The sequence below is a fragment of the Phasianus colchicus genome, chromosome 14, assembly GCF_987193195.1.
Source record: "Phasianus colchicus chromosome 14, bPhaCol1.hap1.1, whole genome shotgun sequence".
NCBI classification, from domain to species: Eukaryota; Metazoa; Chordata; class Aves; order Galliformes; family Phasianidae; genus Phasianus; species Phasianus colchicus.
In genome coordinates this window covers 7,776,715-7,802,669 of record NC_143449.1, presented here as the reverse complement: position 1 = coordinate 7,802,669, position 25,955 = coordinate 7,776,715, and the positions used below count along the sequence as shown (strand labels likewise).

General features: G+C 38.1%; 1 protein-coding gene across 3 annotated transcripts in view; it reads right to left on the bottom strand.

Annotated features, from left to right (window-relative positions):
* The window catches only part of ABCB7 (ATP binding cassette subfamily B member 7), a 35,555-nt gene that overhangs the window by 8,687 nt on the left and 913 nt on the right, over positions 1–25,955 (bottom strand). For 2 of the 3 annotated variants that reach the window (XM_031594442.2, XM_090150140.1), the window contains exons 2-13: positions 20,731–20,808; positions 19,118–19,204; positions 13,338–13,457; positions 6,278–6,410; positions 5,575–5,843; positions 4,677–4,765; positions 4,511–4,598; positions 3,635–3,809; positions 2,744–2,901; positions 2,027–2,190; positions 1,729–1,858; positions 923–1,094 (exon numbers count right to left, since the gene is read on the bottom strand). In XM_031594442.2, coding sequence (XP_031450302.1) covers positions 923–1,094; positions 1,729–1,858; positions 2,027–2,190; positions 2,744–2,901; positions 3,635–3,809; positions 4,511–4,598; positions 4,677–4,765; positions 5,575–5,843; positions 6,278–6,410; positions 13,338–13,457; positions 19,118–19,204; positions 20,731–20,808 — 1,663 coding nt within the window. Of the gene's footprint in view, positions 1–922; positions 1,095–1,728; positions 1,859–2,026; positions 2,191–2,743; positions 2,902–3,634; positions 3,810–4,510; positions 4,599–4,676; positions 4,766–5,574; positions 5,844–6,277; positions 6,411–13,337; positions 13,458–19,117; positions 19,205–20,730; positions 20,809–24,226; positions 25,343–25,955 lie in introns of those variants that run through there. The other variant, XM_090150142.1, reaches the window with a different exon arrangement.

Below are 25,955 nucleotides of genomic sequence, written 5' to 3'. Positions count from 1 at the left end.
AATTAACCAGCTCCGCCACACAAGCTTACACGTTTGCCATGAAGTAAGGCTGTGTACTTAGGAGTTATTTAGAGACACATTCTTCTTGTCCCCACAGCAAAGCGGCCTCTGCTCAGGCGATATTTGCTAAGTTTCTACTCCCTGCACACAACTCAGTGTCATGCTATCCTGTCAAAATCCTCCCAAACATTTTTGGTGAATTCAGTTACCTAAAAAACTTCAAGCATGTTTTAAGAAAACAAAGCAAAGCAAAGCCAGGTTGTGATACTGTTGTTCTACACAGTATGGTTATGCTACTTTATATGGTGCATATGCAGCTACAGATGAACTTGGACAACCTAAACTTCAGAACCAAGGTCACATCGTATCAATCCATAGCTTGCAGATACACAGGCATCATTTCCATGTTGTTTCAGACACAGTTCAAAACGGTAAGACATGAAGGCACTTCCATTGTTAACAGGCTGCAAAGCCACTACGTTGCAACTGCAACATATCCCACAGCATTACAACAGCAGAAGTAAAATATCTCACTTCCAGCTACTAGAAGTTTCAATTTAAGAATTCAAATGGGGAAGGTCCATGCACTTAACATGCATGCCTTTAACATGCAAAGCACAAAGTTCCCAATTCTATTTGCACACATTCCGCTATCCAAACACATTACAAGACTGGTACTTTTCTGCTTAGATGAATTCTACATGCTTATGTATCAACTCACTTAACACTATCCTCTGAAAATGCCTTCTTTTAAGTATCTTGTAGACTACAGTTGCCCAAACCATGGATTTTTGTATTAACGTTCTAGCTCTGCATATTATTATTAAATAAGCTAAAAGCAGCTTTGACTGAGGAATAAGTTATGCATTGACCTTCCAGGTAACAGAGGGATGCAAATGACCATGCACACTAAATGACCTACCAGAGAGCTTGAGTCCTCGTTCACCAACCTGTGTGTTGTAACCATTAGGCATTCGAAGGATAGCATCATGGATTCCTGCAAACTTGGCAACTGCATACACCTCTTCTGGTGTAGCACTGATATTTCCATAGAGCAGATTGTAATAGATAGTATTATGGAACAGAACAGCATCCTACAATGGGGAAAAAAGCATTTTAAACAAGAAACCATGAATGATAGTTCAAAAAACATCCCAGATCCATGAAAGAGATAAGTACAGAGTAATCTGTATTTTTCCACAAAATCTAATGAAATATTGGGGAAATTTCCAGCTTTAAGCAGTTTAAACTCATTTTTGGAATTGGGTCTGTATAATGATGCACAGGAAAATGTTGTAAATATTTCCAGGAAAAAAAAAACAAACACAGAGACTTTCAAAGGAACTAGACAATACCACGGTACTGCATCAGTACTGTGAGAATTACCATTATGATAGGCTATTTGGGAAGAATTATCATAGAATCATAGAACGGCCTGGGTTGAAAAGGACAAGAATTCTCATCTAGTTTCAACCCCCTGCTATGTGCAGGGTCACCAACCAGCAGACCAGGCTGCCCAGAGCCACATCCAGCCTGGCCTCGAATGCCTCCAGGGATGGGGCATCCACAGACTCTCTGGGCAACCTGTTCCAGCGCTTCACCACCTTCTGAGTGAAAAATTTCTTCCTAATATCTAACCTAAATCTCCCACCTTAGTTTAAAACGATTTCCCCTTGTTCTACCACTATCAACACAGGTAAACTGTCATTCCCACAGAAGATGTTATACCTGAGGTACAACTCCTATTGCCTTTCTCAGGCTTTCCAAACTGACATCTTGTATGTTCTGTCCAGCAACATAGATATTTCCTTTCTGGGGTTCATAGAAACGAAACAGTAATCTCACAATTGTGCTTTTCCTGAAATTGAAAAGGATTGAAGCTGATGTTACGCTCCCTGTTTGTCACTTATAATCTCCAATCAAAACACTGCCACAAACAGAAATAATAAAAATCAAAACAAGAACACGCACATTTAAGAAACGCCAATCAATGATGCAGAATTTTGTATTTAGTCCATTTACCCACCCTGACCCACTACCTCCTACAATGGCCACTTTCTTTCCCGCAGGAACTTCAAAAGACACTCCAGCAAGGATTTTCTGCCCCTCAAGGTATTCAAAATGCACATTATCAAAGGCGATAGTAGCCGTCTGTGGTGTGATCTGCAGGGGTGGAGCCAGTTCTTTGTCCTATTAAAAGAAGAGTGCTGCTTTATATGCTACCCAGGAAGTATCTCAAGCAGTTCAACAAGCTTAACTAACAGTCAATCTCCTAGTTTAGGAAAAGGCAAACAGACACTCTAGCTTGGATATGTGTAAAGTAATATTCAGCTACAAAAGTAACATTGGTTTGTTCCTCCTTTTCTCCAAAGAAGGCAAAAGTTTATGTTGTAAACACTCTGCTTCACAACTTCTTCTGCAGTAATAAATTCTGCATCATTAATTACAAATAAAAATGTGAGCGCAATGCGTGAATACTTAAATTAAAACCCAGTACAAACACAGCTTTCACAAAGCAACTTTTGATGTCACTAAAAGGTTCTGCAAGTAAAAAACAAAAGCAGCTGCTATAGCACTAGCTGCACTTGAAGAGGATACAGAACAGCATCCTTCCACAATGTCTCTTCTTTATTGAATAGAAATTAAACCTGAAAGGTAACAAACAGGGTGAAATGACAGTGTTGCTAGAAAACACCTCTGTTACACATCCATATACTTTAAAGCAAAAGAAGCTACTACTTACTTTGATTTTGGTATCTACACTGAGAAGGGTAAACAAGGTATTCATATCGATAAGGGCTTGTCTTGTCTCTCTGTACACTGTTCCCAGAAAGTTCAGGGGAAGAGAAAGCTGGAACAGCAGTCCATTCACCATTACTAGATCTCCAACAGACAGGCTGCCTTAAGACAAAATGGATGTGAGAGAACAAGGAGACGTGAAGGGTTATTTGTTAGGAAGCACCACGGTATTTCTAAAAAAGATCAAGTCTATCAAGTCCTTTTATCCCATTTTAAAATCAGTTTGGATAGCAAACAAAATCTTCACAGATCATATTTTACATTGGAAGGGTACTGAAAGTAATGGCAATATTTGTGTGGATTTCACCAGAAAAGCTAAAACATCACCTAGAAAATAAGACAAACAGCTTTTCAGGAAATTCGTGGAAAATATGTGATTGCAAAGTTGTAAATTTCACAGTGAGAAACAGTCTTAAATAAGTTACAAGTATGAAGAGGGAAGGAGTTAGTAAAAAGAAAGGCCCCTTGTTGAAATTAAACTGTTTCCCCAAATAAGTATTTTTACCCATAGAATTCCAAAATTCTTCAATGGAAACTTGCCTAAGTTTCATTTTGTTAGGATCTTTCTCTAATTGCCAAACTTCTAGAACATTTTAAACAAAATCATACTGGTTACTGTATACACTTCTCAGTAACCTGTGTGATTTTGTTAAAAACGTTTTAGAACTTGAGCAATTAGAGAAAGAATTAATTAATGAATGCTTCAAGAATCTCCAATATTCTCAAGAAACAAGACTCTTGAAATGAACAGTCACATCAACCATTGATTAACTAACATCTCTATTATGAATTAAGGTAAAAGCCAATCAATTTTAACTTCAGACAGGCCAGTTACCTGCAACAATGCCTTGGCTAGCAAGTACCATGATGGCTGTTAAACCGACACTAAATATAGCACTTTGTCCAAAGTTCAGGAGAGCTAAAGTAGAGGTAGTCTTCAGTGAGGCATTTTCATATGTCTTCAAGAATCCATCATAGCGTTGGGCCTCATATTTTTCATTATTGAAATACTGTAACATACCCAAAAATAATAAATGTGACATTCTCAATCATATCAGACTGCATGCAGCATCAAAGCCAAACATCAGCTGCTACTATGTACTAAGAAGAAAGTTAATGTCCCACATGGACTAGGACATCCTTGTTACAGTGACAATGGCAAAGTTTAGAGAACAGTAGCTCTCTAGACTTTCTTCTTACTTTTGTCTAGTTCTAGTTCTCCAACTAACAGTGTGAAATCAGTGTAGGCATGCCCAGTTTCAAAACTGCACATGATTTTTTAAGTGAAGCAGCAGAAAATCCAACAGACACTTGTTTCCCTGGTGTGAAAATTGCAACGGTATGCCTCAAAATAGCAACAGGTGATGAAAACAGTACACATGGTCATTTGAGAAGACAGTATGTAGCAGGCTGACATTCAGAAGATAATTTTTGGAAATGAGTCTTTAAAACAAAGTTTACACTTTCTATAAACTGATGGTTGAGGCAATTCAGTCATGAAGAACTTATCACTCTTCAGCAGCTGAGAGATTTTTAAAGCCCCACTGTCAATCGTCATGATACTCTACCTACAACTCCTAAGCAGCACCCTTCAAATGAATGGTTTTCATAAACATACACTATAGTTCCAAATATGTAGCCCTATAAATCTTACGTCTCACTTTGCTTAGGCTTATAGAAACAAGAGCCCAGCAGGAATGATTGGTCTTACCTTCACAGTCTCATAATTCAGTAGTGAGTCAATTGCAGCATTACCTGCATCGTTATCTGCTTTGTTCATTTCTATTCGAAACTTGGTCCTGCAAAATGAAGGCTTAACACAATCAAAATTTCAGGCTGAGGCAACACTAAGCGACGAATCTGAGGGGATGCCTTACCTCCACTGTGTAATTCCTATCGTGAAGGCTGCATATGCTCCCAAAGTCCCCAAGGTAACTAATGCAAACTCTGCTCCACATTTGTAATACTACAAGATTTAAAAAACAAAACAAAACACAACACGTAATAGTTTTAAAAGCTTCCCTGTTGTCCCAAAATCATGATATCTCAGCTCCATGGGCCAGAAGACTGAAGGTCCCTCCCCAGCCTGAGCAGCTTACGACTAAATACAGGTGTAAATTCAAAAGGAAAGCAGCAGGAATAGTGTAAGACAAAAAAAAAAAAAAAGATACACAAGAGGTAGTGAATTACAATACTGTACTAGAAAGTTACTTTTGCTGTTATAAAACATAAATGTTGATGTTTTCATAAATATTTGTTTTAATGATTCTTATGTAGATCTGAATAGAAAGCTGAAGACAGCAGGAGAAATAAATGGCCTTGCAAAACAGCCTGCAATGTTTTTTTTTTTCTACCTCAGAGCACATAAGGAGAGAAAAGTCAGAAGAAATTCAGGCTGGCTGGCTGTTAGCTTAATTTGCAACTTCCATAGATTACAAAAATTTAACCCAATATCAACAACATTTTTAACTTTCTTTATTGCATTCAAATCCTTAAAAAAAAAAGTAGGGAAATAAACAAAACTTTTATTTTAATTTCTAATTTAGTCTAAACTGCATAAGCAAGACTTAGATTTTAGCATACTAATAACCAAACACTTCAAGTACAGTAACTAGATTTGAGAACTGTGTATTACTTCCCTTTAGAGTAGCTGTTTTCATAACCAACTTGTAAACTCAATAATTACTTCTCCTAAGACTTTGCAGACTTTGCTAAAAGAAAAATCAGTGTTTGATTACTACACAAGACAATTCCAGCTCATGAGCACACACTTACCAGAATTCCACTGACCAGTGCCACTTCAAACATGGTAGGTCCCAAATTAAATACTAGTGCACTGAGAACAAAGCTGATGCCTCTCGTTCCTCTGTCAATGGTTTTTGACAGAGCTCCAGTTTGCCTACTTAGATGGAATGCTAAATCCAGGTTATGAAGATGCAGAAAAACATTCTTCGCTATCCTTCGGATTGAATTTTGAGCCACTTTCCCAAATACTGCATTCCTAGCTTCATTAAATAATGCTGCCCCCGCTCTTGAGATGCCATCTAGAAAAAGATGAAAAATTAAAAGATTTTTTTTTCAAATCTTCTTTGTGCACGAAAATGTATAAGATTCATTCTTTATATAGTTTCAATTTTTTTTAAATTTCAAGTCTAATTTATATTTAATTGGTCCAAACTTATTGTTATTTTTCATTTATAAACCATTGCATGTGCATTTTAGATTAGTTCCACTCTCAGCTGGTTTAAGCAAAGGGTGGAATTTATAATCAGTGATTGTTTCTATAAGCATTGTTTCATTTTCTAACTGGAATATCAGAAGAGAACTCACAGAACACTGGAAGTAAGACATCAGCGCAGAAGTCACTATGGAGTCACTACCTCAGATGCTTAGCAGTGCAAAGGTAGGAAGCTCTGCTATCCCTCTACCTTGGCAAAAACAGAGAATATCTGCTTACAGATCTGGGAATCCCACTTACAGCCTATGAGAACAGCAGTTGCCACGGTTGCGACCGTGTTTGGTGCATCGCTCAGGTTCAGCACATTTCCAGATACCTGGTTGAGGTTGTCTACTGCATATTTAAACATGAAGGGAACCAATATATTCATAGCCTAAAAGCAGAAGAACACCAATTAGTCTGCATGCATTAAAACACACCTATGCCACGCGAATATTTTTTCTGAATTAGCTTTACTGTTACATTAGGTCTTAAACACTGTGCTGGTGGTACAGCTCTCTGGATCTCAAGCACAACACCCTCCAGACTATTAAGTCTTTACTCCCAGTAATGCAGGGTCATCTGTGTCTCACACACACAATCAGCTTCTATCCAAAAAACCCAACAAGCCACCCACCCCTTGCTACCTCCAGGTCAAAGATACATTAAAACAAAGCTCCATTTAAACCAAAGGAAAGAAGTCAGCCCACTCTATACCTCAATATTTAAATAATGCATTCCAGCATTAACTTCATATCCACACTAACGCCAACAGTGACACAGAAGGCTTTCCCTAGAACCTACCATGCACTATGAATTACTTTAACAATATGAGCTTTCAAACAAAACACCTCAATCAGATTCACATCAACCACATGGTATCTCTAGATTGTGAGAACACCAAAACCCAAATGCATCTAAACAGTGATGTCTCCTTTACATCTGAAAAAGGTACAGTTACGTGCATAACCAGAGCAACTTCCAGATTATCTTTTTTCAATTTGCCCTTGAAAAATTGGAGTAGAGAAGGAAAATACCGACACTCTAAGAAAGCATAAAGATCTTAAGTCTCGTTAATATTTCATTATTACACCACTCATTTGCACCAATAATGAAAAATATCATTAAATTTAATTAACACAATTCATCCAAGCTGCTTCTACCTAAGATTTTGAAATAAGTTATTAAAGGTTCCTAGCAGTTGAACAAGCACCTTAAATTAAAGTCTTATAATCACAGGCAATGTTTAAAGACTTTACAGTCAGCTGACCTTGCTTAAGGGATTTTTTTTTTAATTAAGGTAATAAAGAAAAAAAATGCAGGCAGATGACAATTTATTTCACACAATAACAAAAAACAGACTTAGAAAAATATTTCAGCTCTCTCCACCAAATGTTTTGTACGCCCACTTAGATCTCAATTGTATTTAGGGACATCAGTCACAGATGAAAGTCCATTGAAAAAAATGAAGTTAACTGGATCAAACTAGGTTTTGTGTGAAAAGAGTGCTAAAACCTTTTATGAAATCAGTCTATGTTCAAGTTGGAAGGGGGACTCAGATCTATCAAATATTCTCAGTGTTAAAAACTGCTGTAAATACTGAAAAGTAGCACTTAACCAAGAGAGAAAACCTGCATTCTTGGAAGTGAGTCTTTAAACTAAAGGATTAAAGAAAACCACTGTGTTAATTTCTTTAATTTACTGTTTAGTTTTTAACATTATCTTAGGCAAGAGCTTCAAACACAAACACAAGGAATTCTCTTTCTGTTCTTCCTTTTTTTTCTCTCCTCTCTGAAATATACCAAGCAAAATAAATATATAGAAAAAGACAAGAAAGCTCTCAACACAGCATACTCCATACAATCCCTGAGAGAAGACAGATGAGATATGAGACACTGAGGTGAGATTATTGCTCATTAGCTCATGGTTGAAAACAGAAACCAGGTCAAAGATGAGGTCCTGTTTCAAATATACTTCTCTGAAATTTACCCACTGCAACCCTGAGCATCATTCACAACAGCCCTCTTTCCACAGAACTGTGGAAATCTGCCTTGGAAAAAAGAGACAACAAATACCACCAAACAATCAGTACACAGCAATGACTGATAACTTCAATTATTCAACAGCAGAAGAACAGGTTACTGTCATAATATGCTTAGATGTTAAACATGGAGCCCCACAAAGAACTCAGAATGCATTAATAGAGATCTTGAAAATGTACAACACTGGAATCCAAAAGCCCCACTGCCCCCCACAGTATAATAAAAAACCAAGCTCCCTTCAGAGTTACTGAAGGCTGAAGTTACAGATTTTTAGTGGCACTTTTTTCTTAATAAAGAAGAACACACTACCATCAGTGTTACAGTGATGACCAACCTGACAAGGTGCAGGTTTTCCTGGGAGAGACCATTCAGTGGAAAATAAGGGCATTGTAATGCAGATTGTCCTCATTTCCTGCAGGTTCTCACCAATCTCTCTGCAGGGATTTTACTCATCAGACAATGCTGTGCTACATGCAGTTCAGAAACAGAACCACAGATACATTTTGAAGTCCATTTAAAGAAAAAAAAAAAAGACGTATTCTTTAAACTGCAGTTCTCCTTCACAATTAATATAACTTAACTTCACAGAAATATCTTCTTTCACATCAACATAATTCCACCCAATAGAGCATTAAAAGCCTTGTCTCAGGCCGTAGCTGTTCTGACTCCTGCAGAGTAACGTTTGAGTAATAGGCAGCGCAGCACTGCATTTCATCAGCCATCACCACGGTCTGCTTTCCAGTCATAAAGAGAAAAAAAGTTAATCTCAAAAAGTTTATTGCAAGAGAGATGAGAGAACATGATTACGAACAAGCCTTTCTTACTCAATTTGTGAAGTCACTGAGATCCTGTTCACATTCATAGAATCTAAATTTGGTCAGTCTTTTGCATAAACTGCAGCTATCCCTCATAGCCTGGATCTGCTGGCACAGAACACACAGCATTTAGCACACCTAGGTACATTAGGAAAAGCTCCTGTGCACAACTGTCTTATAATGTACTTCCAGAGGTTTCCCTCTTCTTTCTGATGCCTGAAAGTTTGATAATAATCACCATTTAAGTCTTTTTAAAAATACAGATAAAAAGCGTTCACATCTATAATTCTGAATGAATAGCTAATCCCTGTCTGAACTTATTGGAAAGCAAACAGCACCAATGAAGTCATCTCAGCTTAACAGTCCACATTTAACAGCAGGTTATAGAGCAGTACATCATGCTTAAATGAGTTCAAACTTTTTTTTTTTTAAAATGACTGCACTGTTTTAAGCTGATAATGCACCATCATCTCTGCTCCCATGCGAGACCGCACTACTTTTAGGGCAAACAGTCTTATCTTTCATTTTGCTTTTCCCAGTACTTCTTGTTTAATAAAGATGATGAATTAGTGACAGGCTGAGCTCCAACATGATAAAACCGGTCTACAGTGTTGCCAATAATCCAATGAAAAACATCAACATCAAGATGACTGAATTTATCTCTGGACCAATATGAAAGTATATATTCAACAGCTCTAGTTGGGGAAGTATGAACAGAAAATTCCATCCCTTAAGGTAAGATAGGTATCAAAATATAGAAAATAAGGTCCAAATGAGGGAATAATATTCTAGCTTCGTGCCTTCTTCACATTCACTGATTATCTACAGCACAGTGTTTTCAGCAAGAATTAAAAAAAATTTTAAAACTGCTTCTCATCCATAATTTCTCAAAAAGCTAACAGTTTCTAAAGGTTTATTGTAATTGTCTAACTCCATGTAATCACAAGAAGAGTGCAAATGATGATGTGCACTCACATAACTGATCAGAGATGTAATTATCTTTGCACACAGACAACATTTACAGTACTACACTCATCTATTTAGCCAAACAACTTATTCTCCTGAAACTTACAGAATCAGAAGTCAGTAGAAATGCAAACGATCTGAAAGATTTCTCTGGCTCATGAATAACACATGCTTGGTGTGACCAGGAGGCCAAAACACCACTGCAGAATGACAGAGGTGACAAGAGATTCTGTCACATTCATTTGTCTAATCCAGGTCCTCAGGAGTCGGAGCACTTTTTCTTCTTGTGCCACAGAAGAAAAAGGGAAGGAGAGAAGTAAAGGATTTACTGTTCATATCCCAGTAGACAAAAAAATGAGAGGGAATGTTGAAAAAGGAAAAACCATAAAACCTGTGCAGGCTAATCTATGTGTCTGAAAACACAGATAATGCCTTGTGTTCTCTTTTTACCTGTCTTACTGTTGCATCTTTCACATCACACAACTCTATATAGGCTATAAATATTTAAGATAAAAATTTAAAGCATGTCATAATATAACAAGTCTTCAAAGGGAAAAAAAATACCTTCCTAGCCCTGGAGCAGACTCCATCCTGTCAACTCTCAGTCATAAAAAGCTATACAAACAACTCACTCTGAAGGCTAACAATACTACTAGCACTTATGTGTAGACAAAGAGGAACCAAAAATCACAATAATCTGTTCAATGACAGGCAACTGGGCCCCACTAAAGGAGTCAAGACAGATTATAACTGCAGGCTCTTCGGTAGCTGCACACACACTGGCTTTTGTTTTGAAATCGAATTTTACTGAACTGGAAGACTGAAAGAGATAAGAAATAAGACAAATTATTTCACAAGCAGCAAAAAAAGGCAGGTATGATCTGCAACTTCTTTGTGTTTTGTGGGCAACTCCACAAACTGGTGCGAGGTTGTAGATTTTTTCCTGTGGCTGAGGATTACCGTAGTAGTTTTGCACTAGAACTGAAGCTATCCTACAGCCTTTTTCTCAGAGCCCCAGCTCCTATCCTTCCTTAAGAAGTGAAACTTTACTGTATATATAGGTATAAAAATTCAAACTCCTTTGTCAAACCTAAAAGAAGTTGGCCAAAAGGCTTAAAAGAAGAATTTCTTGTGATGGAAGGTGACCAGTAACAGGCATTGTGATCATGTGGTTCTCTATGCAAAAGCCCTAAAGAACAAGCAGCCTTTACAGCAAATGCATACCAAGGATGGAAATCCTTCAGATGCAGACAAGTTCATAGCAAACAAAGAAAGCAGGCCAGGACTGCAGCAAGGAGAAAGACACACTGGCATTCTTGTAGCGACAACTGAATAGCAGCGAAACTTTAACTAACTGCTTGTGTGGTCTATTAAGCACATTGTAATTAACCCCACAAGCAATCTGAACAAAGGGTCCCGGATCAGATAATGAGGAAATTGCACAGGTTTTTATATGGTCCATGCAATTTACAGGTAAGCTGATTTGTGTTTAATTTTCTGTAGGAAAAGTGACCTTTAGCTCGCCGTGGAAGAAAAGCAATGTTCAGGGCTCAGAGATACAACACTTTCGATAGCTCTGTACAATCTACTGCATGTCAGTTATGCCACAATTACTGTGTGCACATGAGCACATATAAAATATGAAGCAAATTAAGAAAATTTACCCCACACAGTAAAAGGAGATACAGTGCAGGTGATGAGGGGTAATGTGTTAAATTGAAGTTATTTTATTTTTGAGTTCTAATAAAGCTCTGCAATTACAGAAAAGCATAGCTAGAAGATTCCCACAAAAACTTTCACCACAGAGTTATAACACACATCTGTTGAGAGCTTACTTATTCCGTGTTTCCTAAATGAAGCTCTTCTTTGCCAAAACAAACATTCTGACAAAACACTTCGAACAGGTGCCTCCTAAAACCTGAGGAAAGCTCAACAGCTTTTCTGCTCTCTCCCTTCAGGAAGCTGTATTGAACATCAGTGCTTCCAGGCTAAATTAGAAGTAGGAAATTTAAAAGAACAGTTAGCACATTCCAACAGCCAGTTACTTCCCTAAAGAGCAATTATTGAATGTCTGATTTTCTGACAGGGTACTGGGGAAAACTTGTCTCTTGCAGTAGATTTCAGTTTTAAACCAAACATCTCGTTTGCATTCTGACCAGCTGCAGTTCAAGCCCAATATGACATGGCATGCCTAATTAGGAATCAAAAAAGCCAAAATGCCTAACTAGCCTCTCCAGTGAGGAAACATTACTATAACAAACTCCAAAGAGCAATTATTTCCAAGTCTAAAGAAACAGAAAACCTTGAGGGGCAATCTACCAGGTACTAGGAACCTACCTGGAGATTTCCATCATTGAGAATAAGTGCCACTGCTGCTACAATGGACATTACTTGTAGTGAAAAAAGTTTTAAGCAACATCACTAATGTCTCAGACCACACAAGAAAACAGCATTCATTAAACCAATGGGGGGAAGAACTCCATGCCACCCTTCAAGCAAATGAGAAAAAGTACAGAAAAAGTGCTTTAAACTTCTTTCAATATTGTCTTCAGATTACTATCTGTAATACCAATAAGAGGCTTTACAAAGAAACTCAAGAGAATTTGCACACGCATCTGTAGATGGGTGTACTGAAGAGTAGATCACACACACAAGCTTAACAAACCAATAATTTATGATCAGTAAAACAATATTGTGAAGGTAATGACATGGTATATTAAAGCAAAACACTCTCAGCATGTTCACTTGGAGCAGACAGCTTCCCAGATAGCTTTGAGTATACACAAAAGCAGCACTTCATACAGAAAGGATGGAAGTTTGCTTGTACAAACATGCCATATTCTGCAAGTCATCACCTGCATTATCAGCAACTTCCTGAACAGCAGCACAAACCAAAATATCTCTTGGAGACAGTACCAGCTACCACCTGATAGATTGCTTCTACCAGAAAGTGCTGTGCACCAGAAGATTGGCCTTTCCTTTTCAGTTCAAATAAATGAGCACATTTCTTTTCCAAGTACTCTTCTTTTATCGCCTACATAACTCAAGTTTGTTTCTTTGCTCTTTTCACAACACAGCAACGTTGCCGAATGCTGATAAGGAAATACAGCAAGACTAACTCGAGTGCTGAAACTCATTGCTAAGCAGCACCTACTTCAGCTTGTCCCATCAAGACGCTAATAGCAGCCTCATGTTTGGTAAAAACTGCCCCATTTAGAAGGAAGTCAGTTGAGCCATGTCTCAGTGATGCTTACAAACTTTATTCCCAATATTTTAACTAAGTGTTTTGGTGGTTTTTTTTTTCCAAAACACTTTTTGCACAAGCTCACATTTCCCCCTCTGAATTATTCCTACAAGGTTTGCACTGAATTTAAATTATATCTTTCACTAATCTGTGGAAAGCTTTTGCACTCCTATTTCCTTCTAACATCTAATAAACACTGACTTCATTGTAGCAAGAGTTTGAGTATCACAACACAATGAAACACTTGTTCTTACCTTTGCACTTGCTAAAAACCCCAGGGATATGGCTACTCTGGCTCGCAGGTCTGGTCTGTCTTTGGGCCACACATAAGACAGCATCGCTCTGACAATCTTTTTGGCATCTATCTCTTTCAGCTATTGAAAAGAGCAAACAAAGGCATCACGTTATAAAGAGACTCCCGCAGCAAAACAACAGTGTAATTAAGAATTAATTGTGTAGATCTGGATAACTTTGGTACTTTATTTGATAGGGAGACAGTTCACAACGTTTGATATTAGGACCACCTACCTATTAATACTTTCAGCTGTAAGTTTTTAGGTTTATACACATGACACTGATAAAACAGATTAATTGTTCTTAAATAATGTGTTCTCAAGAGTGCAAGTAAAACAAAAATGGAACAGAGAAAGACAACCAGAGCTGAAATGGTTCACAGAACAAACAAATCTTTTTTTTTTTTTTATCCTCCCAGTATTTCTGCACAGAATGCAAGGGCTTGCTATTCCTTCTTCAGGAGCTGTTTTAACATTGTACAGAGACAACCAAAGGGAAAACTAACAAATAAATAAATATATTAACAAAAAATAAGGCAAAAAAGAAGTATAAAAGGTAAAGAAAGTAGTCTGGAGAACACTAAGTTGCAATTAAATGCACTATTTAAAAAGAAAACACTACCATTACAGGAATTCTTACCTCTGAAATTGAACACTTGCAATAGTACATAAATTGAACAGAATATAATTTTCAGTTCAGACTATTTGGTTGCATTACTGCAAATTTAAGCATTTCCAACCCCAATCTGTACAGATTTTGGTCATTCTATTAGTTCTGCAGGTGAGAAATCCTTTTATTTTTCCAACGTCTCCTAAGACATGTTTTCAGGAACACAGAAGCACTCCTTCTATGGGTGTCTAATGAAGTTAGTCCTAACTACCAACAAGAGAACTGGTCTACTTGCCTTCTCTCAGCTTCAACTACCATCCCTTCATTTAACAGAACAGCCTCTGAATCTGGGTAAGCAGGCTTTATGAGGCTTTTAAGATGTACATAACTAGTTAAGTTCATTTGTTGCTATGTTTTAGGGTTGTTTTTTTCTTTTAAATGAACTCCTCAAATGAGTTCTCTTCTCACAATTGAGATAACAAACCTTCTTAAGAATTTCTTTTCTAAATAAGGATAGGTTATTTTGTAGGTACACTGATGTATCACACTTGTGAAATATTCCACCGAACTCCAAAGCTGAAACAAAGATAGCCAAGCAAGAATGAAAGAGCATGCAGTGCACATGCAAGTGGCAAAACCTCATTCTTTGTGTTGGATACCCTGGAGTTAACCAAAGGCATGAAGGTTATCTAAAGTTGAAGGGAGGGCAGCAAGTAGCAGCTAATCTCTGTATTTCAGGCAATATTTTGGAACTGAAGAGGAAGAAGAAAAAGTCAGTCCATACTTTATGGTGGTTTTTCACTACAGTAGCCCAGAGAAAGGGGAATTTTACAATGTGCTTTAATATTTCCCTCACTAGTTTGTGTGTCTCACATGTTAGGACCTCAATTTTGAGAACAGAGCTAATTAGAATAAAAATTCTGTTAAGGCTTAGCATGAATGAGTGAGAAAGGAGTTCTGTTAAGTAAGACAAGCAGGGAAGCCAATCCTATAAGTGTAAGCTTTTAAAAGCTTGGGGAAGTTCATCCTCTCAGTATTCGTAGTCACTGACTTCAAAGACAACCATCAGGAGAAATATTGTATATTGTCAACAATTGCAAATATATTTGAGCATTACAAAGTGTAAGCACATTTCATGTGACTTTAAAAAAAATTGATATAATCAAAGACTTATAAGGGAACTGAGGATGCAGAATTATTTCTGCTCTGTCCTACCCGCTGAGGACATGGAGGTATCAGCTACAGCACATACACGGGTCTTTGAATTTGAGCTAAGCATATGCATAAATAGCATTTCAAACATTCAGAAAATATCTTTGATCAGCTCTTACAGATTAAAAAGGAAGGTAAAAAAAAGTGGTATCCCGTTAATAAAGAAGATGCTAGCACAACCAGTGCAGTTCTCATTACATGCTGTTACAGGATACTCAGATTTTGTACAGAAAAGCTATTAAAAAGAAAGAAGTACATTGGCTGCAAACAAGGAACCCATTTCAGCTTTTTCATGGCTCTGAACCGCGACAGAAGTCAGAAGCCAGTCAGTCAGTTGCCAAAGGCCTTGCAAAGGGACAAGAAGAAATATCAAAGGAGAGGCAAAATGCATGCACACTACATCAAAGTTTACCATGAAATAAATGTTATTCCTGTACAGAAACGTAAGCTGAAAATTGACTGTGCAAGTGACAACATTAAGAATTAAAATGAGCAATCTGCTTAATGGACTCAAGTTCTTTTTAGGTTTTCTGTGGTATATAAATGTTAAGAAAAAGGTGTTTACTTTAACCTTCCAAGTGGCAGTATCATTTTCTTCCAAGGCTTATTTCTAGAGAAATGGAAGTGACAGAAGGAAAAGTATTAAATGTACCATACAGCAGGTAGCAAAGAAAAGTCTTTATAAAGGCAGCCGCAGCCTGTTTTTTAAATACTACAAAATACTGAAGACTTATTTGTGAAGGAATAAATACTGCCTCTCTTCCTGTCCTGGACTGTTCCAGATTCTACACCTTCTAAAACACTTAAAAACACATATAATGATTTCTGTTCACAATCTCCAAAACTGCTGAGTACTGCAAAGCATTCAGCAGGCTGGCCCTGAGACTTCACATATGAATTTTATGCTAGGAGGAACATCCATCAGAAGCACTATGGACAGAAGTGGTAGCTTGACTCGCATTTAAGCTGTCATTGCTGACAAAGGAAAAAAGACCCAGTTCTGGCTCTCTGTGTACTCGCTCAGGAAGCTGTATCATCATCTGCATTGTACCAGCACAAGCTGTCTCACATCTGCATGAGATAATTCCACAAGCCATTCACTGCTTGATCCCTCCTCTGCTTTTCCATCTCTTTGCAGCACTGAACTCTACAGTCCCAGTCCATTTCTCAAACCACCTCTGGAGGCCATGAAACACCTCAATGAGACTATTCAGTTTATGCAACTGGCAGAAAACTATTCAGTGTTCGTTGCTGTGTTTCAGCTCAGAAAGGAGTCAGACAATTCTTCAAATTCAGTAGCATGAGAAAAAGCACGACTGAGAACATGAGATCATGACTTCTTAAGAAAAAAAGATTGTTTCAGTTCATGGTAAGCAATGTGCTTTGAGTGAAGCAGCAGTACTATTTCTCAGCTGAGCTACCTTATACTAGCTCACTACCTGACAGTACAGGCACTTACCAAGCAGAACAGCAAGGTGAGGTAAGATTTCTTTTCAAGCTGCCATAACAGATTAAATATATGTCAAACAAGCTTTGGGGAAAAAAAAGTACTTCGTCTTCTGTCTTCCTTCTGTCTGTCCTACCACAGAGGGCAAGCAGTGACTAGCAAACCAAATAGCAACCAAGTGAAATGGTGGTAGGGGCAGGTTAATTATCTGCACTCCATCGTGACTAGCAATGTTTCCATAAGAAAGTAATATATAACTGCTTAGCAACAAGTCAGACATCACAGCTTTTATTGCTGCCTGTTCTGCTGACAGAAATCTAACAAACACACAAAAAAGACTGAAAATAGTAAAATAATGTTACTGTTTTCAGTCTTCTGCACATTGGCTAATGTTGCAAGCAAAATTTACTTTATAACAAAACAGATGTGCAATCTTCCATTTATTTGTGAGATGAAGGTAACACCTACTGCCCTTCACACACACTTTTTTTTGTTCATCCCTAGCATTTAGCTTTTTATTCCCTGTAGCTGGTAAAGGAGGGGGAATTTAAAACATCAGTCCCCAAATCAGTTTCTGGAACAAACAAGCTCAGCTGTCAAAAATAAGCAAACTGGAAGAGATACAGATTTAATATTGCTGGTGTGCATTATCTCCAGTTTTTCTAGAAGTTTAATTCTAGAGGGAAAGATCTCTCATTGTAATTGGTGTTACCAGATCTTTTATGCACCCGAGCATGCATGGAAGAACTACACTGTCACATCAGATTTCCTTCATTTTTGCTGAGAACCTCTCAGTTTTTGTATCCACAGTCACTTTATTTTTTCCTCTCTCCACACAGGTGGTTCAGTTGAAAAAGACCTGCATTTTGGGGAGCAGTTTTTTAAACAGAACACAAACAGAGCCTTGAAGATAGGTCGGTTGTGAAGCTGGGTATGTGATTTGCAACTGCACCATACAAAGGCAAGTTTGCTTTAATATTTCCCTCACTAGTTTTGAGTATACATTAAAACATGTTTTACACGGACATGTAAAAAAAAAAAAAAGAGGTCTTGACAGTGAACAGACAATATTCAGCTGATCAACATACCCAGAGAAATAAAAATGTGAGTAGGAAAAAATAACTAAGCTCAATGGACACATGAGAACTAGAGTGGCAACAAGGAGTGTAATGCCCCCTTCCACTTAAAGGAAAAGTAATAATAATAATCATACTCAATAATCAAACTCAAGAACATATACAATTAGGATAATTAGAGAGATGAATAGCTTCCTAGCTTTAAAGTCTGTCTTTCCTAGGAAATGTGTCAAAAGAGCCTGTGCATGTTGCAAGTAGGGTTGTAAAATTAGTTTGCAGTTCGTGCAGCACCAGTAATGCTACCAACTGAAAATGCCTGACTCTTCTGCATCCCCCAAGCCTTGTTCAGAAGTGATCACAGATGCTTGCTAAAACAAACTGGTTATATTTTAGGTTATGAAACACCCTCTTATTGCAAGAGCAATAAATGCTAGCAAATTGTCTCCTGACTTCTGCTTGTAGCACAAACAGGTTTGAGATTAAATGAAGGGGTAACTTTCAAACCAAAATTTAAGATGATCCATTCCTTTGCAGCCCCAGGAAAATGGACTGCCAGAGCTGCCAGGCTATGGGGAGCAAACTGTTAGAACAGTTAAGCATGAGCAAACCAGCCCTGAAACACCCAGGATCTGCACTGAAACACGTCGTCATCACCACAGCCTTTGCTGGCCTCAAGAAGATGCCATCAGAGTGTGTTATAAACCACTGCACAACACCATTCTGCAAACATGCACAGCATCTGACGCAGAGCAAATGCAAAGACAAAAGTTGTTACGTAACTCAAGCTCTTTGATTTTGTAATTTTAAAAAGGCCAAGTTTACATTGCATTGCTTTAACCAAAAGCCTACCTCATTTTCTAACTGCAACCATTTGGGTTATGAAGACACTCTCCTTACATACCTATCATGATTTTAACATACGAGCTTCCTGATTATAAATGTAGTCGAAGTATACCAGATGCATCAACATTAAATCAAAGTAAAAACACATGCACAATTTAATTAGTTTTTTCCTCCTGCTTTAAGTGCAGTTTCACCAGCTGATGTGCAAACTTGTACCCACAAGCTAATGTCAAGTCACATGGATAGATCATTTGCAAAGAAGAACACCAGAGCACAGTAAGCTACAATAGAACACGCTTTGTATGAAAAAAAAAATTAACCCAATGCAAAGAAGTTACGAAGGAATGCAACACTAGCATTGAATTTTAATGAAACTGAATAACTTTGCCAAACGTTCATAATAACTGTGTTAATGTAGTTCTTAGATTAAGAAGTAAATAGAATCTACTGTTCTACAGCATTCAAACACCTATCAATAGTTCTTAATTATTTGCTATTTGAAGTCTTCAGCATTTTTAAGGAAAAAAAAACATAATTATGAAGCAATTTTTACCCCTTCCTTCGGATCTGTGTGAAGCCCTCCACCTGCATGTCCATGCCAACACATTCTCTTTTCTATCAGCTGCAAGCTTGGGGAAATCTGTGTGAAAAAGAGAAGTTAATTTGCAAGAACCTCAGGAAACATGCACTTAAAAGCCAACAGAAAGAACAGCCATAAGTCTGTTTTTCTCCCCTTACCCTCCAACTGACTCAGCTTGCATTAATAAAAGATCCTACCTCAAAAGCCTTGCCTTGCTTAAGGAAACAATAAGAGAACTATAAATCTAGCTGTATAGCAAAGGAAACGTTCCAATTAGCCAGAAGGTAAAGAAAACAGTCTTAAACATTTATGTTAAAATGACACCTACAACTAAGAAGTAGAACAAAGAACATTGAAAAGAAGTTAAAGTTTTGGAAGATAAATGTAACTGAACACGTTAATAAATAAAGTGGGACATAGTTAAGCAATAATCCTCTTTTCGTGTACAAAAATAACAACTCTGCTGAGGGGTCAAAAGAAAGAGATAAACTCACTTCCCACTTCTTTCCTATCAGGCTGAGAATGGCTTACTGGTACTGTATGACAGATAAAAGTCTATGAGGGGAACAGCATGTACACATGCAGCTGCAATACAAACCTGCTTAATAAAAACAAATGCTCCCTTCTCCTGTCACATGAATAAGACAACTTACATTACAGAGAAAAATTCTGAATTTATAAATCCAAGTAGATGCACTATAGAGAATAACAACTTGCTATTACTCCAATTTCAATGTGCTTACCACAAAAAATAGACATGTTAAAGCTTATTAGAAGAGGCTGCATTTTGTTCAGAAGGTGTGTGAGGTGTTTCCAACTTCCTTTCAGTAAAACTTATTGACAAGCTCTTTAGGAATCTCACTGTATAGACACGGTGTGATACCAGAGCTTGGAGTTTACCAAAGCAAAGTTTCACATTTTTCATATTTTAAAGAATACTTCAAAGGTTATTTGACACAGTCAAAATACTCAACACATTTTAGCTTAACTCTGTTCTATGAGCATTGTTTTGCTGTTGTTTTCTCATAATAGTAATATAAAACATAGATAAATTTTAACTTCATTCAAGATAAGTACACTGCTTCATTATTCCATGAACCCATCATAAAATGAATCTTCCTTATGTTTACATTAGCACTAAAGCAAGCAGATTTCACAAGAATAAGAGCCTGACATCCTGTTGTTCACAACGATGAGAATAAATTTGCAAAGTTTCTTGATACTTCACAATCTAAGCAGGAATTTGAAGTAATAAAGCCCCACATACTCATGGAAAACTCACAGCTTTCTAGGCATTCCTACTTTCTATGTCTGGCAGCCTGAATTTAAGTAAAAATGTAAAATTTGTGCATTGATAAGAATTCTTCTTCATAACATGCTGGGTTATGGTTTGCTTTTAGGGATTTAAAAAGACTGTGAGTGAAGTCTGAAGCTTCAAGATGACTTCTTTTCATGAGGTGGAAACGTAACTTTCATTTAACTTGCTGTACTTCAAAACTGTAAGGGTTGGGGGGGAAGGGAGAATACAGAAAGACTCCCTAAGAATTTCTTCCTCCTCATGAGTAGGAAGAGAAATTTCTACCTACATCTGATATCTTCAATAATGGCCTTGAATGACCTCCCATCAGACTCTGCCATGATCTTCGTTTGCAGATTGGTGGAATCTACAGAATACAAAAGAGAATAAAAAATGTAACAGAGCAAAGCAGAACATGCACTTCACATTCAGATAATATTCATCTGGTTTAAGTAAACAAGCAGAACATGGTAACGAAGCAGATGGTTTTCTTTTTTTGACAACTGGCCACAGGAAAAGAGAATGAAAACTGGTGCAGAGCTGCTGTAAAATAAATTACGTGCAACCATCAAGAACTCTAAATGACAATTAAACTTTTCCTTCTCTTAATACTCAGTCCTATCAGGTTTTGTATCATGAAAGTCCTCAAGTTCTCCCTTTCCTCTCATTTTAGTCTTCTCCCAGGTTGTCTTCTGACTTTTTAAAATATTCTTTTGTCCTATTTGCACAACAAATAGTTATGCTTATAGGTTCTGCCACTTCCAATCCCTCTCAGCTCAGCTGACACCACAAGGCCAATCACAGGTACAGCTCTTCCCTGAGATGCATTAAGACCACTAGACATCACAGCCTGGCTGACGGCAGGTTTCAGGCAGGCAGGACACAAGGTAGTCACCATCCACAAACTTGTCAGTGCACCTCATGGGCACACAGCTAGACACCAACTGCAGCATGCTTTACATGCCACACTGAGAGCAACTAATTTTCCACAGAAGATTCTAAGGACCATTTATTTTCCCCAGACAGATTAACTGACAGTGCTTCCCAATGGGGAAAACAAGTATTTCTCAGTTAGCAGTGAAGATTCCACAACATCCTTGACACAGCATTAAATGTTTTACTGCTCTGTTCTAACATTAACCACATACCTCACATATAAAAATATACACATACACGCACAAAAAAAAAAAACTAGCAAAAACTGCTCATCACCTAGAGGCAAAGGACAAACGTCACCACACAGGACACACTTATTTCCAACACCTCCATTCTACAGCAACACACGCAGGAAGAGTAAACATCAGAACTGCACACTTATCAGAGCTCACTGGCCTGAGCGAACTGTCAGACCAGAGCTGAATTAAGGAGATGCATCTGTAAGGCAGTTCATTGTAGATAACCTTGTCACTTGCTGTCAACACAGTAGATTCCATCTAAACTAACGCTCTCTCCATATGAACAGCGACAGCCTCATAAACAGAAAACATAATGGGAGGAGACAAGGGATTTGAGAGACCTCACCGCGTCCGAAGTTACTGCAAATTAACATAATTGCTACAAAGGCACTGTTATTTCAGATAAGGCTCCCACCAGCACGCAAGAGGAGGATTAAACACTCCTTGCAGCAACCACCACTGTGGCACCTGACAACAACCTAGGACCTAACACCAAATGAAGCCATACAACCAATACAAAAGCAAGAGCATTCCCTAATTCAGCAAAGGCAGTTACAGTATGCACGCAGCATACTGACATCCTTGGTGTCCTTACGTCAGCATTTATACTTCTTTAAGCAAGCGATGCACATAAAGGACTGCTGAAATACCATGCCATAGAGAAGGTTAGGGGCTGATGAACCAACTGCTCACTTTATGCTTTGGCTTTTCTTAAGACATCACAGCTGGAACCTCTCCTGAGCAGTACCACTCTCTCCTGAGCAGTACCACTCTCTCCTGCTTGGCTTTTCAAGAAAAAGAATATATGAATCCTAAGTATTATCGAGCTTGATAACTCAGAATGCATTTCTGTTGTCGTATATTCCTAGTACATGGGAACAGACAACTGATGCCCCAACAGTTATTGGAAAGAAGCTAAGTACTGTTCATGGGGAGCGTACTGAGGCACCACGAAAATGTTTTACTAATGATTTATATCCTGTGGCAAATCCACGAGTTTTTTTTTGATGGAAGTACAGGGGAAACATCACAGAAACAAGTTCTGCTGAAACACAACAGATCGACCTCAATTACTGCACCAGGTGGACTTCAGCTGACTGGGACTATGAACTGCTACAGGGTTACGAGATGAAGACAGTGACAAGGGTGTATGATTTGCACCAGATGTGTGGGGAAACACGTCCCTGCGAGATTGCAAGTCTCCCTCTTCTCCCAGGCTCTTGTTAAAAACCAAGACTTCAGCAGTGAAATGAAGAACTGAACACTGACAAGGTGAGCAACTTGGTGGCTGGAAGGCTTACCACTGGACCATAGCACTATTGACAAAAGCGGAGCAGGGCTGAAGCTTACACTGTTACTCTCCACACACCCCTAAGCAGACTTAGCACTCCTGTCCCTCACTACAACTCCTTCCCAATAAATTCAGACTGCAAAGGAAAGGCATACTCAGCCCTTATTGCTGCAGGTAACAGTAGCATCTCAGAACTTCACCCCAGCACAAGCAAGCCCTGATTATTTCAGAAGTCAGGGAACAATGGGGGGTACCTTAATTCTGGTGCTTTCTAACTCTGTACCATTAAGTTCCCTTAATGTGTTTTTGGATATGATTCTGTATACTCTAAAGGATGAAACAGATGCCTAGTAGTGATTGCACATAAAAGTCATATTGCTAAAGTGTTATGACTGTTGGTGGTAGTTTAAATACTATCAACGCCAAGAAGCAGTGGGGATTAGACATACTGGCACAAAGCTAAATCCACACTTAGGAGCTTCTCTGTGGAGCACATAATGTACTGCATTAGCCTAACAGGTTTGTTTTCTTTTTTAAGCTAACTGTAACAGAAAAGTGAAGGTAGGACTCAAAAACTTGTGCAGTAGTCACATCCCAGTGTTAACTTAGGAGTGACATACAGCAAGAAAGGAAGAGATGAATAGCAGAGGAAAACAAGAAAAGATAAAAGTACTCTGGTAAGCAGAATCATTAACTTTACAAATATAAACTGAGCTATTATAAGTATGAGCAACATAAACTTAACTGGAGGCATATCTAACACGGCTGCTCTGCACATGCATCCTCAACAAATGAAACTAAGAGCATTAAATAATGACAGATTTTAAACAGATGTCAACAGACGTGAAGTGATGTCAAGATGATAAACTTCAGTGTAATTTCACAAGATCAGGGTTCAGGTAAATAAGTAACTTTAACCAAAATGCCTGCAACTCCTTACAGCTGCTTTCAAAGCAAGGGATGCCATTAACTCGTGCACATGAACGCACTATCGCATGCCATGCGGCAGGCTGGGGGGCCAAGATAAAGAAAAAAAATGAAGTCCCTTCTACTTTCTGCTGTTCCACTTCACAACAGCTTCCCAAGTCATGCTTTTTACAGCTGCTGAAGTTATCACTGAAAGAAACTCCTCGGTATGTGCCTTGACTTCGGCAGATTCATAGTAAAATAGTTATCCTTACTTATAGGCTGTTGCGTCTTTTCAGCTGAATGTTATTTTCCCCCATTTAAGCTTTTATTTTGGATGCAGGACAAACCTTATTACAAAAACAAGGAAAACAACAATTTTCCTAGAAAGCATAATAGTCACGTTTCTTTACTTTTCAAAGCCCTTCACAGGGCAGTTCTCAGCAGAGATCTGACATTCAGAAAAGGAGCTCTGACACCTTGAACCACTGGAGGGTGACATGAAGGAACTACATTTATGGATATACAAATTTATCTCAACAGCTAATTGATTCTGGTCAGAGTTCCACAGTATTGACAACATCCGTACAGTTCCACGATATTTATGACATCAGCTTTGCCACTCCATCAGCTCAGCTGTTTTCCCCTCCCGGATACAAAGGTTACACGTCCTGTCACTCAGAAAAGCAAGGCAGATCAAACTGCTGAAAGACAAGTGGGAGGGAAGAAGGATGTGGATTATCAACAGCATCCAAATAAGTCTGCTACATTTGAATATTAACAGGTCGGGTCATAAGCACTTATGTCACAATTACTGCCCTGTGTTACATTCAACAAGCTAGAGCAAGAGCTAACCCGTATTTGATACCTACAACAGAGCAATAAATGTCATAGAAGAGCTCTTATAGATGCTAAAACTATATGCACCATATGGATACGGTATGTGCACAACTCACAACATTTCACATGAAAACTGAAATATTCAAAGGATTAAAATAAGCAATTATACACATCACAATGCTTACATTGCTGTTTGCTTGCTGTGACATCCGAAATTCCTTCAAATACTGGACAATACCAAGTACCAAGATTCCCATTAACATACATGAGAAAATACTTGGTGTGCACCAGCTTCAGCTTCTCATCTTACACAAGTTTCAATACTAAAAGCCTCCCAAACTTACTAGCTCAGTCCTGCTTGTCTCTTCTAAGTAATATTAACTTGATTGCCATCTGTAACAGAACTCTGCCTGTCAGAGGCAATAAATCAAGGTGACAATAAGAAGCTCGTCATAAACAGCAGTGCTCTTGGAAGAAGGATAAAAGGCTTAAGGTTATTATCCAGCAGAACTAATAGCTATCTGAGAATTTATGGAAAGTTAATTCATTTGATGTCTGAGATGCACTTCCTTCACTCACACTGAAAAACACATATGAACTACTGAAAACTGGACTCATTCAACTTGAGATATGTACTCAATTCTTTACTTGCAATCAAAATCATTCACTGTAACATGCTGACAGAAAGAATTGCAATTACAAGTGCTCGTCTTCAGCATGAAGCTTACAACATACAAAGACAGCTGTGGCAACCCTCAGTGCAAGAATACTGTTAAACTTGTTGCATGCCCCCTTTGAATCAGAGAAGATGGATGTTGCTCTGGTACTAGCACATTTTTAATGCTGATTTTAAGGACTGAAACTGTTTAGACTATAGAAATTGATCCGATGCTTGCATTTACCTTAATTCCTGTACTGGTAGCAGACTAGAGAGTGCTTTACTTTTAAAAAGTTAAATTACTGGAAGTGTGGGAACAGAATTACTGCCCAAACATTGAGAAACAGATGGGGATAAGAAAGGAAAAAAGGGGGATAACAAAGAGTTGACTGATCCAAAATACAGAAAAGCAAGCAAACCTAAACTGAACGTGTATTCAACCATTTGCAAAGGAGCAGTTAACTATGAAACTGTTCCCTTAATGCAGGTCTTTTAGTCCCCATGCTGTAACTAGAAGGTAGCTGACCACAAAACTGATGTCAGACTCAAAAGCAAAGCCTTACCCTCACAGTTTAACGCTACCAGCAACTTCCCTATGAAAAGAACCTTTGTAGTGGAACAGCAAATCTTCCTGAGCAAGCAAG